The sequence below is a fragment of the Xyrauchen texanus genome, chromosome 28 (assembly GCF_025860055.1).
Source record: "Xyrauchen texanus isolate HMW12.3.18 chromosome 28, RBS_HiC_50CHRs, whole genome shotgun sequence".
In the NCBI taxonomy this organism is placed as follows: Eukaryota; Metazoa; Chordata; class Actinopteri; order Cypriniformes; family Catostomidae; genus Xyrauchen; species Xyrauchen texanus.
In genome coordinates, this window is record NC_068303.1 from 28,006,888 (window position 1) to 28,020,678 (window position 13,791).

General features: G+C 37.4%; 1 protein-coding gene across 2 annotated transcripts; it reads left to right on the forward strand.

The window, feature by feature from the left end:
* The first annotated feature begins 2,990 nt into the window (after window positions 1-2,990).
* LOC127622302 (barttin-like) lies at window positions 2,991-9,482 on the forward strand. 2 transcript variants are annotated; one of them, XM_052096368.1, is made up of 3 exons: window positions 2,991-3,306; window positions 3,568-3,650; window positions 8,429-9,482. In XM_052096368.1, exons 1-3 carry the CDS (start codon window positions 3,130-3,132, stop codon window positions 8,676-8,678), a joined length of 510 nt encoding a protein of 169 aa, XP_051952328.1. In that variant the 5' UTR covers window positions 2,991-3,129; the 3' UTR covers window positions 8,679-9,482. The 2 variants fall into 2 exon arrangements, with proteins under 2 accessions (XP_051952328.1, XP_051952329.1); XM_052096369.1 differs by having other exon boundaries at window positions 2,991-3,225.
* The last annotated feature ends 4,309 nt before the right edge of the window (window positions 9,483-13,791 follow it).

Here is a 13,791-nt window from a genome sequence, read left to right on the forward strand (position 1 = left end):
ACCACTGCTGTGGATAGCAACTCAGAGAAAAGCCAGTGTTAATGAAGGACTGAACCCTAAATAAAATGTTACTTCAGGAAAGAAGGTTTGTATTTATGAAGGGTTGATCTTAGGATCTTGTTTTTTAATGTTTTCAAAATGATGAAGTGCCTTGAGTGACAAGAAACTAATACATTGAGCTTACAACAGTATTTAGTTTCAGACATCACAGCTTGGAAAATCATACAAAATGCTGCAGAAGACACGTTTTGGAATACAACAGTTTTGGTTTTCTCTATCATGGAAAAGTCTCCTTTTATAGGTCAAAGTGAAATTCATACAAAATTTGCCAGGGCATTCTTTGGTCCGGTTCAACGCTCTTAATGTGCGTTCTAGTGTTACTATGGCCGTAACAAACCTCAGTAAAAAGGGGGAGATAGTTAGCTTTAAAAGTCTGTCATTAAACTGAATGTGTTATTATGACTAGAAATTAGGGCTGTCTATAAATTACATGATACACCAATTATCCCATTAAACTCTGCGGACCTGCCAGTGGGTCCAGTTCTCTGATGACACCTAGATTAAGCTTCTAGTCCACTCAGAAGCCGAGATATTCAATGAAACAATAGAGGTGGTGCATGAACTGAAAATTAGACTGAATGTCTATGGACGAGCACATCTGTGAGGGCTAAAATGCATTAGAGTGCCACCTACATTTCAGATCTGTATATTGTGATGGAATGTGACAGAAAAGTTTATTCTTTCTTGTGCTTGTTGCCATCTAGTGAAATCAAATAAGACTTTTCAAAGTGAGCTAGAGTGAACAGAACCAGAATTACATGCTTACAACATCAACAATATATATATTTTAAAACTTTATCACGATTATGAACACAGAACATTATTTATGAATAATTTGAGTTTTTTTTTAATTTGGGGAGTTTTCTGAAAAATTAGACCAATGTTTTGCAATCAGTCAACAGTATGTGTGAATGGTGAGCTTTTAAATTTGAGAGTAAAAAATTGCAGATGGCAGCCCAAAAATTCACCAGAGTTTTAATCTAATGAATCACAAATTAATCACATAATTATTGCAAAGAAATGAAAGTTTTTTTTTTTTTTTATAATTATATTTAAATAATTAGAAATATAATATATAACATATATAATAATTTAGATTTCCATATTATTGAACATAAGCTTCTCTGAGGACACGTCTATTTACATGTGTCAAACAGAGCATCTCACTAAGATTAAGTCACATCAGCAACACGTCTCGAGATGGCTGCACGCATAGTTGCTCCATCCAGCTTTGTGCTGTCCGTAAGTGTGGTTTGTTGCTTGTACAGCTGTGTTTTGCTGTTCAGCTGGAGTTGTGCATACTGCCCCCTGCTGACGTGGACTTGTGAAAACATGAAGGTGGTTCTTAAAACTTGAATTGCTGTGATGGTAGGAATATTCCTTATTTGGTGGAATGATTTTTCCATAAAAAAGTTTACCGCATAATTTTTTATATAATTAATCACTCTGAATTAACGTACAAAATCGACAGCCCTACTAGAAATATATGGACTTCACCTTACTTGCTGAGCCATAATCTCTTGTTGTTGTTCCACCATGACAGTAATTGGCTTCAAAGAGAAAACTTACCATAGAAGCAGAAAGTTCACACTAATGTTCACTAAAACGGCCCTTAAGGCAACATTAAGAATGCAACACATACTTAAAGTATGCTTTCCGTAAAGTATGTTTCTGCCTTGTATCTTGCTCTTACTTTTTCAGCCGTGGATATGATGAAATGGAAAACCTAATCTAGTATCTAAATACTGAACACATGACAAATGTTACAAAGACACTAGGTTTAAGAAGCTATAGTTACTGTAAGCAGCAAGTCATAACTATATTACATTATAATGCCTGTAAGTACCTCTACGGCAGTGGTGGGAAAGATACTCAAAAAAGTAATCCACTACAGACTAATTACATCTCTAAAATTGTAATATGATAACTGATTCCTTTATAGAGAAAGTAATTCAGTACTCATTACTTCAAAGTTATTTTAGAGCTACAAACCAACAACACTGCAAATATTATGCCCAGTAGTATTTAAAACACATTGAAAACAACATCAAAATTACAAAAAAATAATACCAATTTAATATCTAACATGTAAATAATATATAAATTCAATATATTTTTCAAATTGTGTGTGTATTTTTCTTAATGTGCATGTGTCTGCTCATGTATCTACAAATGTATTGCTTGTATGTGGATTGTATGTGTACATGTTTATATATGAGTTTATCTAACAGATATAACCAAAATACACGGAATGCATTTATAAAGATCGTGTTAAAATAATTTGTAATGCAGTATTCCCAACACTGCTTGTTTATTATGCACCCTATAAGCTGAACCAAATATTGAATTGTGCTATGAGCTTTTATAATGATTACTTAATAATCTTTTCATTATTTTGAGAAAGGATTAGAAATGTTATATCTTTTTATCTATAATAGGTGTAAATTATTTTGTTTAATAATATGGGATTGAGGAAGTGTGCCTCTCTTCTAAATGTAACATTCACTGTCACTTTAAGGCCTACAAATAACCACTTCTGTTTTGTGTGTATGCGTGTGGTGTTATTTTACAATCAGTTGTGTTATATTGATTTATTAATACTGGATAAGCATATTTTCAGTGAAGTTTTGTCAGTTAAATATTATTTTATGTCTTTTAAACAAGGGTATTACTTTTCCTTTTTGTTATTACCTTAGCATACATACCAATATATGAGACTAAAACACTTGTTTTATATTGTGAACTAAACATTTTGTCAAACCAAAAGTTTTTATATGTTGTTGTACTTGTATTTCTCATGTGGTTAATCATTAAAATTCCAGTTTTACAAAGAAACATAGTAAGATTGCTGAAGCCAATGCAACTTTTGCCTGGGGGAAGGTCACCTGAACGAGGCCTATTACAGGTTCAGTGATGCAGATCTGGTTCCTTACTGGCCCTGAGTCCTGCCCCTCACTCCTGCCCTCCCAGTTTGTCCTTCACCTCTATGGGGATGAAGCCATAAATCTCCACACTCCCTGCACTTTTCTCAGTTAACTTTACCCCAGCTGGACCTTCAATCCTTAACCCATGGCAGAGAACAAGCCATACCGCTATGGGCTCATCATTCTGGGCATGGCGTTAGTAGCGTTGGGTCTGTTCTTTATGGATGTAGAAGAGCCGCAGGTGTTTGCCACGTTCTGTTCCATAGGAGTCCTAATAATGGGCTTGGGAGTAGTCTGGTCAGTGTGTCAGTGTTACCCCAGGGTAGGCAGAGTGGGCTTTCACTATTGTCTGGTAATAGATGGATAACTTATTTTGTCTTCAAGTTCATAAGTGTTTGAAGAGCATTTGATTTAGCTCATTTTAGTATTTATTAACTTAACAAAATTGACTGTACATTGACTTTGAGTTGTATGGAGTGTTGTGAAGAGTTGTCGAAGCATAACATCAGACTTTAGGTTATTAATGCTCAAAGATGGTGTTTGCATTGTTTTAGAGTGTTAAGTGTTGCATTATGTCCTCTAGGTGACAATTATAATACCAGAAAAGGAAGAGCTCTGTGGGGCTGAAATACAGGACTCATGTGCAGGAAGATCGGATGAAAAAAGGTCAGAATACATTTTAATTTACAGCTCTCAGTTTTACTTGAAAAGAAACACTGCAATTGTTTTTCTGGTGTTAAGAAAGGATACATTTGCTTTTTTTAATGAATGGATTCCACTTGGTACACTTTGGTGTTCAAATGTTGTAAGAGTTAGAGGCACAAACACCATGATTTTGTTGTGTGAATTATTTAGATAAACTTATTATAAAACATGAAATTAATTTAGCATGAAAAGTAGCTAGTTTAATACATCACTGATGTCTATGAGGACTTTTTTCAGACCTACATTTTCCAACAATTAAAATCATAATTTTGAAATAATCTGTTGAATTGATATTAAATTAATAGTAGTAAACAATCATTTTAATTGAATAATAATTTAAATGACCAAAAACCCAATTAAAAATAATAAAAAAAAATTGTGGCATAAAAAGTAACGTCATGGTGGGAAGAAAATAAATTCATCTCTTCTTTTTTTATTTTTGCATAATTGTAGTGGAAATCGTCATCAAGAATTCATCAGATTTTGTCTATTAAAAGTTTAGTGTTTATTTAATGTTTGTTGCATTAAAATAAAATCATACAAATCAAGGTTCTGAACATTACTTAGACATTTCCCAAATTTTTGTAAACAGGGTTGCAAAAACAAATAGATACAGTAATAAATGAAAAAAAAAAAAGCATAATGCAGCTATATAGTTCTTTAACACATTTCTTGAAGGAGAAAGCAGGAGCCAGATAAACAATCCAATGTGAGTTTTTATTTAAAAAAATTTCAGCGTTAACAACTTGCTTTTCAGCACAACATAAAATGTATAGAGACACAGCCAGCGACGTGTGTCTCTCTCCCATTTGGCAGTCTGGACACCCTTTTTATCCCCCTCCAGCTCTCAATGAAACACAGAACAGCTGTTAGAGATATTTCCCCACAGGTGTCAATCCTTACCATTCTCTTTCTCCCGGCCTCGCTATCCACAGGTGCCACTCGGCCACGGCCACATCATCACATTGCCCGACTCAGGCTGGGAGCCATCCTGCCTGTGACTTACTCCCACCCCCCATTTCAAGAGAGGAAATATGCCACAGCCATATGCACCCCTGGGCTGTTGACCACCTCAAACTTAAAAGACTGGAGAGCCATATACCTACTGTTGATCCGTGCGTTGCCATCCTTCATATGATTGAGCCATCGGATCGGGCGTGGTCCGAACAGAGGGTGAATGCCCTCTAAAGTAGGTAGTACTGGAGGGTGAGGACCACCCATTTGATGGCCAGGCACTCCTTCTCAATCGTGCTGTACTTCGTCTCCCGCACCGAGAGCTTCCGACTGATGTACGGCATGAGCCACTCCTCCCTCTCCACTACCTGGGATAATACAGCCCCCAACCCCCTGTCTGATGCATCCGTCTGCATCAAAAAAAAGGGAAAAAGAAGCCAGGGGAATGCAAGAGCGGTCCACCGCAAAGTGCAGCTTTCACCTGCGTTAACGCCTGCTGACACGGCTCCGTCCATGGCTGGTGGCGGCCGTATAAATAGGCACAAACCTACGATAATAGCAATCCTTTTTGGTCTTAGGTAGGCTGCAATCACTGCAGTATTTTCAATTTTGAGCTGCACCTGTCCATGATCCAAGTGGAAGCCCAGATACTGCACTTCCACCAGACCAATTGCGCACTTCTTTGGGTTTCAATGAGTCCCGCTTGTCTCAACAAGCCCTCAGATGCTGCAGGTGCCACTGCCAATCTTAATAATGATATTATTCAGTAACTGTGGGATTCTTCTATTTCTCCCATATCTAGCATGGCCTTTAATTCTTCCTGAACCACTTTTTTGTGCTCAGGTAATCGGTAGGGACAACTGTGTACCACTACCCCTGGGGTCGTCTCGATATGGTGCTCAGTGAGATTCATATGACCGGGAAAAGGCGAGAACATGTCAGAGAATTCTCCTTGCAACCTGGCAACCTCCGTGACTACTGAAGGTGAGAGGTGGACTCCGCAAGTGATCGGGTGACTCGATCGGTGGCTTTTAAGTTCACCTCCGGTCTAAGCTCCACCCTCTCCGGAACCACCATCGCAAACGTCATGAAGATCGCCACTCTCCATGGTTTTAGGACATTGATGTGGTAAATCTGATGTGCTCCGCCTCTATCTGTTCGTTTAACCTCATAATCGATTTCCCAGACTCGCCGTGTGACCTCAAAGGGCCCCTGTCACTTGGCAAGTAATTTAGAGCTTGATGTTGGGAGTAATAGAAGGATTTTATCTCCCGGTGTAAATTCCCGTAGCCGAGTACCCCTATTATACATCTGACTTGGACGTTCTTGAGCGTCATACAGCGGCGAGGACTCCATGACAATGTATCCTTCCACCAAACAATCCCAGGTTTCGGCACCACTGTGATAAGTTCTTTAACTCTCTTCGTGTAGGAGAAAGCAGGAAACTGAAACACCGAACAGCTGTTAGATATAATTTCCCACAGGTGTCAATCCTTACCCCTTTCCTTCTCCCGGCTTCACTCTCCAGAGATGTCGCCCGGCCATGCCCACATCACCACATATATACAGTACATATATATATATTATACAGTATATACAGAGTGTATAAACAGAGCGTATATGCATGTATATACATGTAATGGATCACTTATTTAAGTATTTAAATTACGTATTTAAAATACAAAATATTATTAACTGTATTCAACTACAGTTACAATTTAATCTTTGGTGATCAGAATATAGTTACATTCAAAAAGTATTTTGATTACTGAAGAGATTACTTTTCATTTTATTGTCATTTGTTACATTTAATGTTTTGACTAATCAGTTGGAAAACATGCATCCATATAAATGACGTGATCCGAGGAATGTTTGAACAACAGTGAAACACTTTCTTATGATGCATTACATTAATATAAGTTAATCCTGTTGTGAGTTAAAAGATACCACGTAATTGAGGAACTTTCCCTTGCATGGAAGCTTAATAGAGTAGCTAGATCGTGTTTCTACAGCTTAACAAAAACTGTTAGAAATGCTATGACAGATGAAACATATATCCAGTAAAAACATGATTACAAGCCTTGACAATGTTTTTATGCAGTTAGGGTATTTTTACAAGAAACGCTTACCAATGTAGTGCTTAACATCATACAGAAAGCGACAAATAATATATTTTCTGCCTCATTCTATGAACAGAATCCACATACGATCTGAAAAGGATGTTGTTGTGTACACTCTGTGGGGTTGTGACATTTGGAGCAGCAAAAATTGTTAACCTTGTGAAAATAGTCATGTGAACATTTAGCTTTATGCTAAGGTAAAATGCCATTTAAATTTTCTTGCCTTAACATGCATCTGCTACCAGGTACTATAAAAAAATTGTATGTATTCTGTGATGAAAATTCACTTTGCAGCATAACTTTTTTCTCAACTAAGTCCTTTTTATATTAGAACAAAGATGTACTGCAAAAATCTTATTCTTAATGAGAATTTAAAAATGGCTGAGGTAATTAGATGGTGTTACTGAGCTTGAGTAATCAATGGAATATGTTACATATTACAGTTTACTGCATGTATTCACTCATTTGTAGCGGAATACATTTTAAAAGTAACCCTCCCACCCTGTATGTATATATATATATATATATATATATATATACACACACACACACACACACACACACACACACTCACCAGCCACTTTATTAGGTACACCTGAACATCTACATATTCATGCGATTATCTATTCAGCCAATCATGTGGCAGCAGTGCTATGTATAAACTCATGCAGATATGGGTCAGGAGCTTCAGTTAATGTTCACATCTACTATCAGAATGGGGACAAAATTTGATCTCTGTGATTTTGACCGTGGCATGATTGTTGGTGCCAGATGGGCTGGTTTGAGTATTTCTGTAACTGCTGATCTCCTGGGATTTTCATGCACAACAGTCTCTAGAGTCTATAGAGAATGGTGCAAAAAAACAAACAACCAGTGAGCAGCAGTTCAGTGGACGAAAACGCCTCATTGATGAGAGAGGTCAATGGAGAATGGCCAGACTGGTTTGAGCTGAAACGTCAAGATTCATTACTTTCTAAGTGTAAAATCACTCTTTCTGTAACTAGGTTCTGCAGTTGGCTAAATTAATCTTTAAATGTTATTATGTTTTGTATGATAATATTATATTTCTAAAAATATTAATTCAAAGGTGCTACATCTTTAAAACTCAACAACCAATGTCAGAAACATTTACTGAAACATACTGTGCATACACTACATTTAAACATATTTCAAGCATAGAGTATTACTATTTTAATGTTACTATTTTAATGTTACATTGTTTGGCAAGAGTGAGATATCATTGTGTTCTTCATAGTAAATCTCTACATACATTTTTCTTTTTTTATAAAGGAAAGAAACGTAACTACTCGTGTACTGTTTAGCTTCTGTGCTCTATGACAAACTCTTTTTTTATATATATATATATATATAGTTTTTTATTGATTCATATATTAAACACAAAAAATCAAAACATACACACAGAATCAATATTTTCACCCCACTATTACCCCTCCCAATCCCCAACACCACCCTGGCCCTCAACAACATCCCAGTGGTATATATATATATATATATATATATATATACATATATATATATATACACACACACACACACACACACAGTATCTCACAAAAGTACTCATTTTTGTGAGATACTGTATATAATCACACATATTAACATCTCTTATATGTATTAGTCTGACTTTTATTTTCCCTGTTACAGTCCAACAAAACCAATAAGTGATGAAGAACAAGAAGTAGAAATATCAGCAGATCCACAACTCTATGCAGAGAACAAACACAATGAGCATGTCATTGTCATCCACACATCTCAAAGCTCTTCCAGCATGCACCTGGCATGCTCCAGCACCCCACTGCCAGATAAAAGAACTGCAGAACCAGACTCTGACAAAGAGATGTACTATGGGAAAGTGGAGGACTCTTGTTACTATACAGAGCTGGACAGTGAATAATTCAGTTTTATTATATACATATGTGTAAATCAACATCCACATTATCTAACAAAGCAAAATTGGCTAGACACCTTGTCATTTATATATAAGATAGCTTTAGCTTCTAACAAAATGTTCACATGTGAATGTATAAGTTTTCAATTTTGTGTGAACTGATCCTTTAATGATAAACCAATATAAGAAATCATTCTAACAGAGGCATGTTTATGTCACAAGTTCTGGCCATGACTTTGTCACAAGCATGTGATAATTGCTCCTCTCTCAGGAAAATAAGCTGCAAAGTTTAAACATTAGGTGATAAAATCAATAAATTGGTGACCTTGACTCATATCACCATGGAGAGGACGTTGAGAGAGGAACAATCTGGAATGAGGAGCTCTGAGGTAGCTCTGAATAGTTCCTACAAAAATGAAAATGATCTCATCATTTACTCACCCTCATGCTATCCCAGATGTGTATGACTTTAAATCTTCTGCAGAACACAAAGATGTTTAGAAGAATATCTCAGTTGGTCCTTACAATGCAAGTGAATAATCTGAGTGGTGGTGGTGGCGTAGTGGGCTAAAACACATGACTGTTAACTGTTAATCAGAAGGTTGCTGGTTCGATCCCCACAGCCACCACCATTGTGTCCTTGAGCAAGGCACTTAACTCCAGGTTGCTCCGGGTGGATTGTCCCTGTAATAAGTGCTTTGAATAAAAGCGTCTACCAAATGCATAAATGTAAATGTAAATGAATAATGACTAAAGCTTTGAAGCTCCAAAAAGCATATAAAGGCAGCATAAAAGCAGTCCACATAACTCCAGTGGTTATATCTTCAAAAGTGATATGATAGATGTGGGTTAGCAACAGATACATTTTTAAGTCCTTTTTTATACCACAAATCTTCACTTTTACTTTCACATTTTGTGGAAAGTGGTTTTTGGTAAAAAAAAAAAAAAAAAAAGGACATAAATGTTGATCTGTTTCTCATCCAGACATCATATCGCTTCAGAAGACATAGATTTAAAAACTGGAGTCGAAATTATTACTTTTATGCTGCCTTTATGTGCTTTTTGGACCTTCAAAAGGTCTAGACAACATTCACTTGAACTGTAAGGACCAAACGAGCTGAGAAATTCTTCTTAATTCTGTTCTGCAGAAGAAAGAAAGTCATACACATATGGGATGGCATGCGGGTGAGAAAATTATGATAGAATTTTCATTTTTTGGCAAACTATTTCTTTAAGTCTCTTATACCACTATCTGGCCGACAGAGGACGACGTGAAGCCATATTTGGTAAAATGATAACGGCAGCATCCGAAACACGCAACAATTCCTCAGATGAGCCCAGCATAACTAATTACTTTGTATCAAGATACAGTATGCAACGCACTTCAGCGTATATATAATAAGCAATTACAAACACAAATTTGCGCACTGATAAAGGATGATTTCGACAATTTTCACTAAAGTAGCATACAGTAATAAATAAGAAATAAGCCTGTAAAATATAGAGTCGGACAGAGCTAAACATTTATGTAAACTTTTAATTTACAAGGTTCACATCAACAAATGTTACAAGTCAGTTTGCAGTTTTAGTAAACTTTCCAAGGGGCAGTTCACACCGAAAACGCGTTTGCGTCCGTCTGCGCGTCCCGCTGTTTTTTCAGCGTCTCGCGCAGGACGCCGTCTCAAGTTACCAAGAGTTCGTCGTATAAAAACGCGTGAAGTGAACCTGCGTGCTCTATTCGTGGCGCTGCGTTTAGTTTTATTAGCGCGAGGACATGTTCGGTGTGAACGACCCTGAAGGATGTTTGTGTGGATGGAATGCGCTGCAATCTGACTTCTCTTCTGCAGAAATTATTGACAAGCCCCACCTTAAAAGATTCACTCAGTCAGAGAGATTAAATGTGAAATGTTGAATGACATGGACACATTCCCACTCAAAATCTCTCTGCCACAAACGCCTGCGATATTATTACATGCCAAAAAAAGAGTAGGCCGCCGCAACGCACCCCAAACCTACCAAAGGGAGCTGCACAAGAGATCTCGCCAAGGGCACCAGAATAGAAACTCTGATAGTTATATTGCAAAATTGGTCAATTACTTTTGAGTCAGAAAGATACTTTTTGAGTTACATATTAGGCTTTTAACCCAAATACTAACCTTTTACTTATTTGAGAGTTATTATTTTAATTTATTATTTAATCATCTTAAAACTGAAAATGTCAGATATTGTAAGTATTTTATTTTATTATTTAATTGATCATTATTATTAGGCTATATTAAATGAATGAGATGGACAGGGACGCAAAATCGTGTTTCCTTGGCTGCGGTTCTCTGATTGGTTGATCCTTCTCTGCTGTACCATGGGTAATGTAGTTGTTAACCATGAAAAATAAACATGATATAAAAAAATGGCATATCGCAACTTACAGCTGACGGCTCAGAATCAAACAAGCCCACACTCGACGTGATATGATGAATAGATCCTAGAGCATCATCATGACTTATATGGTGGCTATCACTAATGGCGTCTTTATGGCAAAGGTTTTTCTGGGATCACTGAAAAATTATCCTTCGTGTCATAGATGTGTCAGATCATCCTCATTGGCTATCTAGAAAGTGTTAGATTCCATATTTGGAAAGAATCACTATCCCACATACGATAAAAATCCCACAGAGCCGGAGCGCACATAGAATGAGCACAATAAGGCACTCATTGCACATTTAATGAAGTGATGGAATAAGATGCCCATGAGAACTGAATTTCATTATTAGGTACTTAGTAAGTTTATTTTTTATTTTTGCATACATAGGTTTCAGTTATTCTGTTTTAATGTTCAATAAATGCTGCTTGGAGAGGTTTTAGGAGGTCATTCTGCATTTTTGGAAACCACTCTGTTGTGGATTAATCGAAATGTTTAGAGTAATTGTCATGCAACATCACCCAACAGCCACCCTGACTTTATCCTGTAGGATATCTTGATAAACTTGGGAATTAATTTTTCCCTTGAGGATGGCAAGCGGTCCAGGCACCAAAGCAGCCCCAAACCATGATGCTCCTTCTACCATACTTCACCGTTGGTATGATGTTTTCATGTTGATACGTGGTGCCCTTACTATGCCATATGTAGTTCTGCAAGTTCTTACCAAACAATTCAGCCTTAGTTTCATTAGTCAACAAAACATTTTCCAAGTAGCGCTGTGGAGTGTCAATGTGATCTTTGGCAAACTTAATTCATGCAGCAATGTTTTTGTTGGAAAGCATCGGCTTCCTTTGTGGCGTCCTGCCATGGACATCATGCCTGTTTAATGTTTTCCATGTTGTAGACTCATGAAAAGAGATTTTAACCATTTCCAATGATTCCTTCTAGTTATTAGCTGTCATTCTGGGGCTCTTTTTTTCCCCCTCATTGAGCATTCTGTGGTGCGCACTTTGAGTCATCTTGGCTGGACGGCCACTTCTAATGGAAAGTGACAACAGTATTAAATCATCTCCATTTATAGACAATTTCTCTAACTGTGGACAGATGAATATCTAAGCTATTCGAGATAACTTTATAATACTTTCGAGCTTTATGCAAAGCACAAATACTTGTTCATAGGTCTTCTGACATCTCTTTGTTGCAAGGCATGGTCCACGTCAGCAGATTCTTTAATCTAGGGTTTCACTTAATTTTCCGACAGCACTGAATGTTTGATGGGATGTGTTCGATAAAGACATGAAAGATTATAATTGGTTATGTGTTATTAGCTTAAGCATATTGTGCTTAGTCTATACAGTACTTGTGACTTTGATGAAGATAAGATCACATTTTATGACCAATTAATGCAGAAAACCAGCTAATTCAAAAGGGTTCACATACTTTTCTTGCCACTGTATACAGTGTCTGTCTCTTTGATTCCATTGTCTGTGCTTTGGGCAGGCAGTAACGCTGCCCCATGTGGAAAACATTGAAGAGGATTCCTCTATCTTTGCCAAGAGCATCCCTAGGAACTTGGAGCGCATTATTCCAAACAGACATGAAACTGGAAAATACTCACCACTCAGTGAGCTATTGATCTCCATTCCTCACATTAAGCACTTTAATATAACTCTATTGAAATCCAAAAGAGATAATGCTTTTTCTAGCCAGTGTGTAAATGTGAAGTCTTTATGGATCTAAAGTACTTTTTATCAATCCATTCTTAACAGCTGTCTGTTGTCTTAAAACTCAGTCTCGTCACAGTTTGTGTATTCAGGTATAGCTGCTGTGCTCCTGAATCAGTTTCTCTATCATTCACTGAAACATGCCATTAACCCAGAATCTCTGCCCCAGAACCACCATCTCACTTCACCCAATATGGTGGTCAGTTCAGGGGTTCAATATCTGAATATTATGACTTGCAGAAAAATAACAGTAATTATTTAGCTTTATATTAGAGTCGGTTAAATGATAATTTTTATACTGTAATTAGCGGATTTCAATACATTAACAATAGGTCATTGATGAATAACAGTTAATATTTATTCATTAACTGTATATTTAATAGCTAAACCAGCTTAGGCAATTAAACATAACGTCATGGTTACTGTTGTAACCTCCGTTCCCCGAGGGAAGGAACCAGACGTTGTGTCGAATGAAGTGACACAAGGGGTCTTCCTGGGATGCCAAACATACCTCTGAAACTGAGAAAAGGCCAATGTCAAGTTGGCAGACAGAATTTGTATGCCCCGCCCCGGACATATGGGTATAAAGGGAAGCGGGGCAGCGAGTGCCAGTCTGGATTTTGCACTGAGGAGCTGAAAATAAGGTACGGCTGTTTACAGTGTTAGGTCTAGTGCTGTGGCAGGAGGGAAACAACGTCTCGTTCCTTCCCTCAGGGAACGGAGGTTATAACAGTAACCATGACGTTCCCCTTCTGTCACTCACTCGATGATGTGTCGAATAAAGTCACACAAGAGGTCCCATATAAAAACGCCACGCACTGACCGTGTTACGTGTACTGCCGAGACAATTGCAAGCAGGCTACTGCATGCTAGAGGTAACTGCTTCGGCTGCACATAGCCCTCCCCAACGCCCCCAAAGAGGTGTCACATACAGACCTTAGGTTCCCCGCACCCCTGAGGGGGGCAACAGGCACTA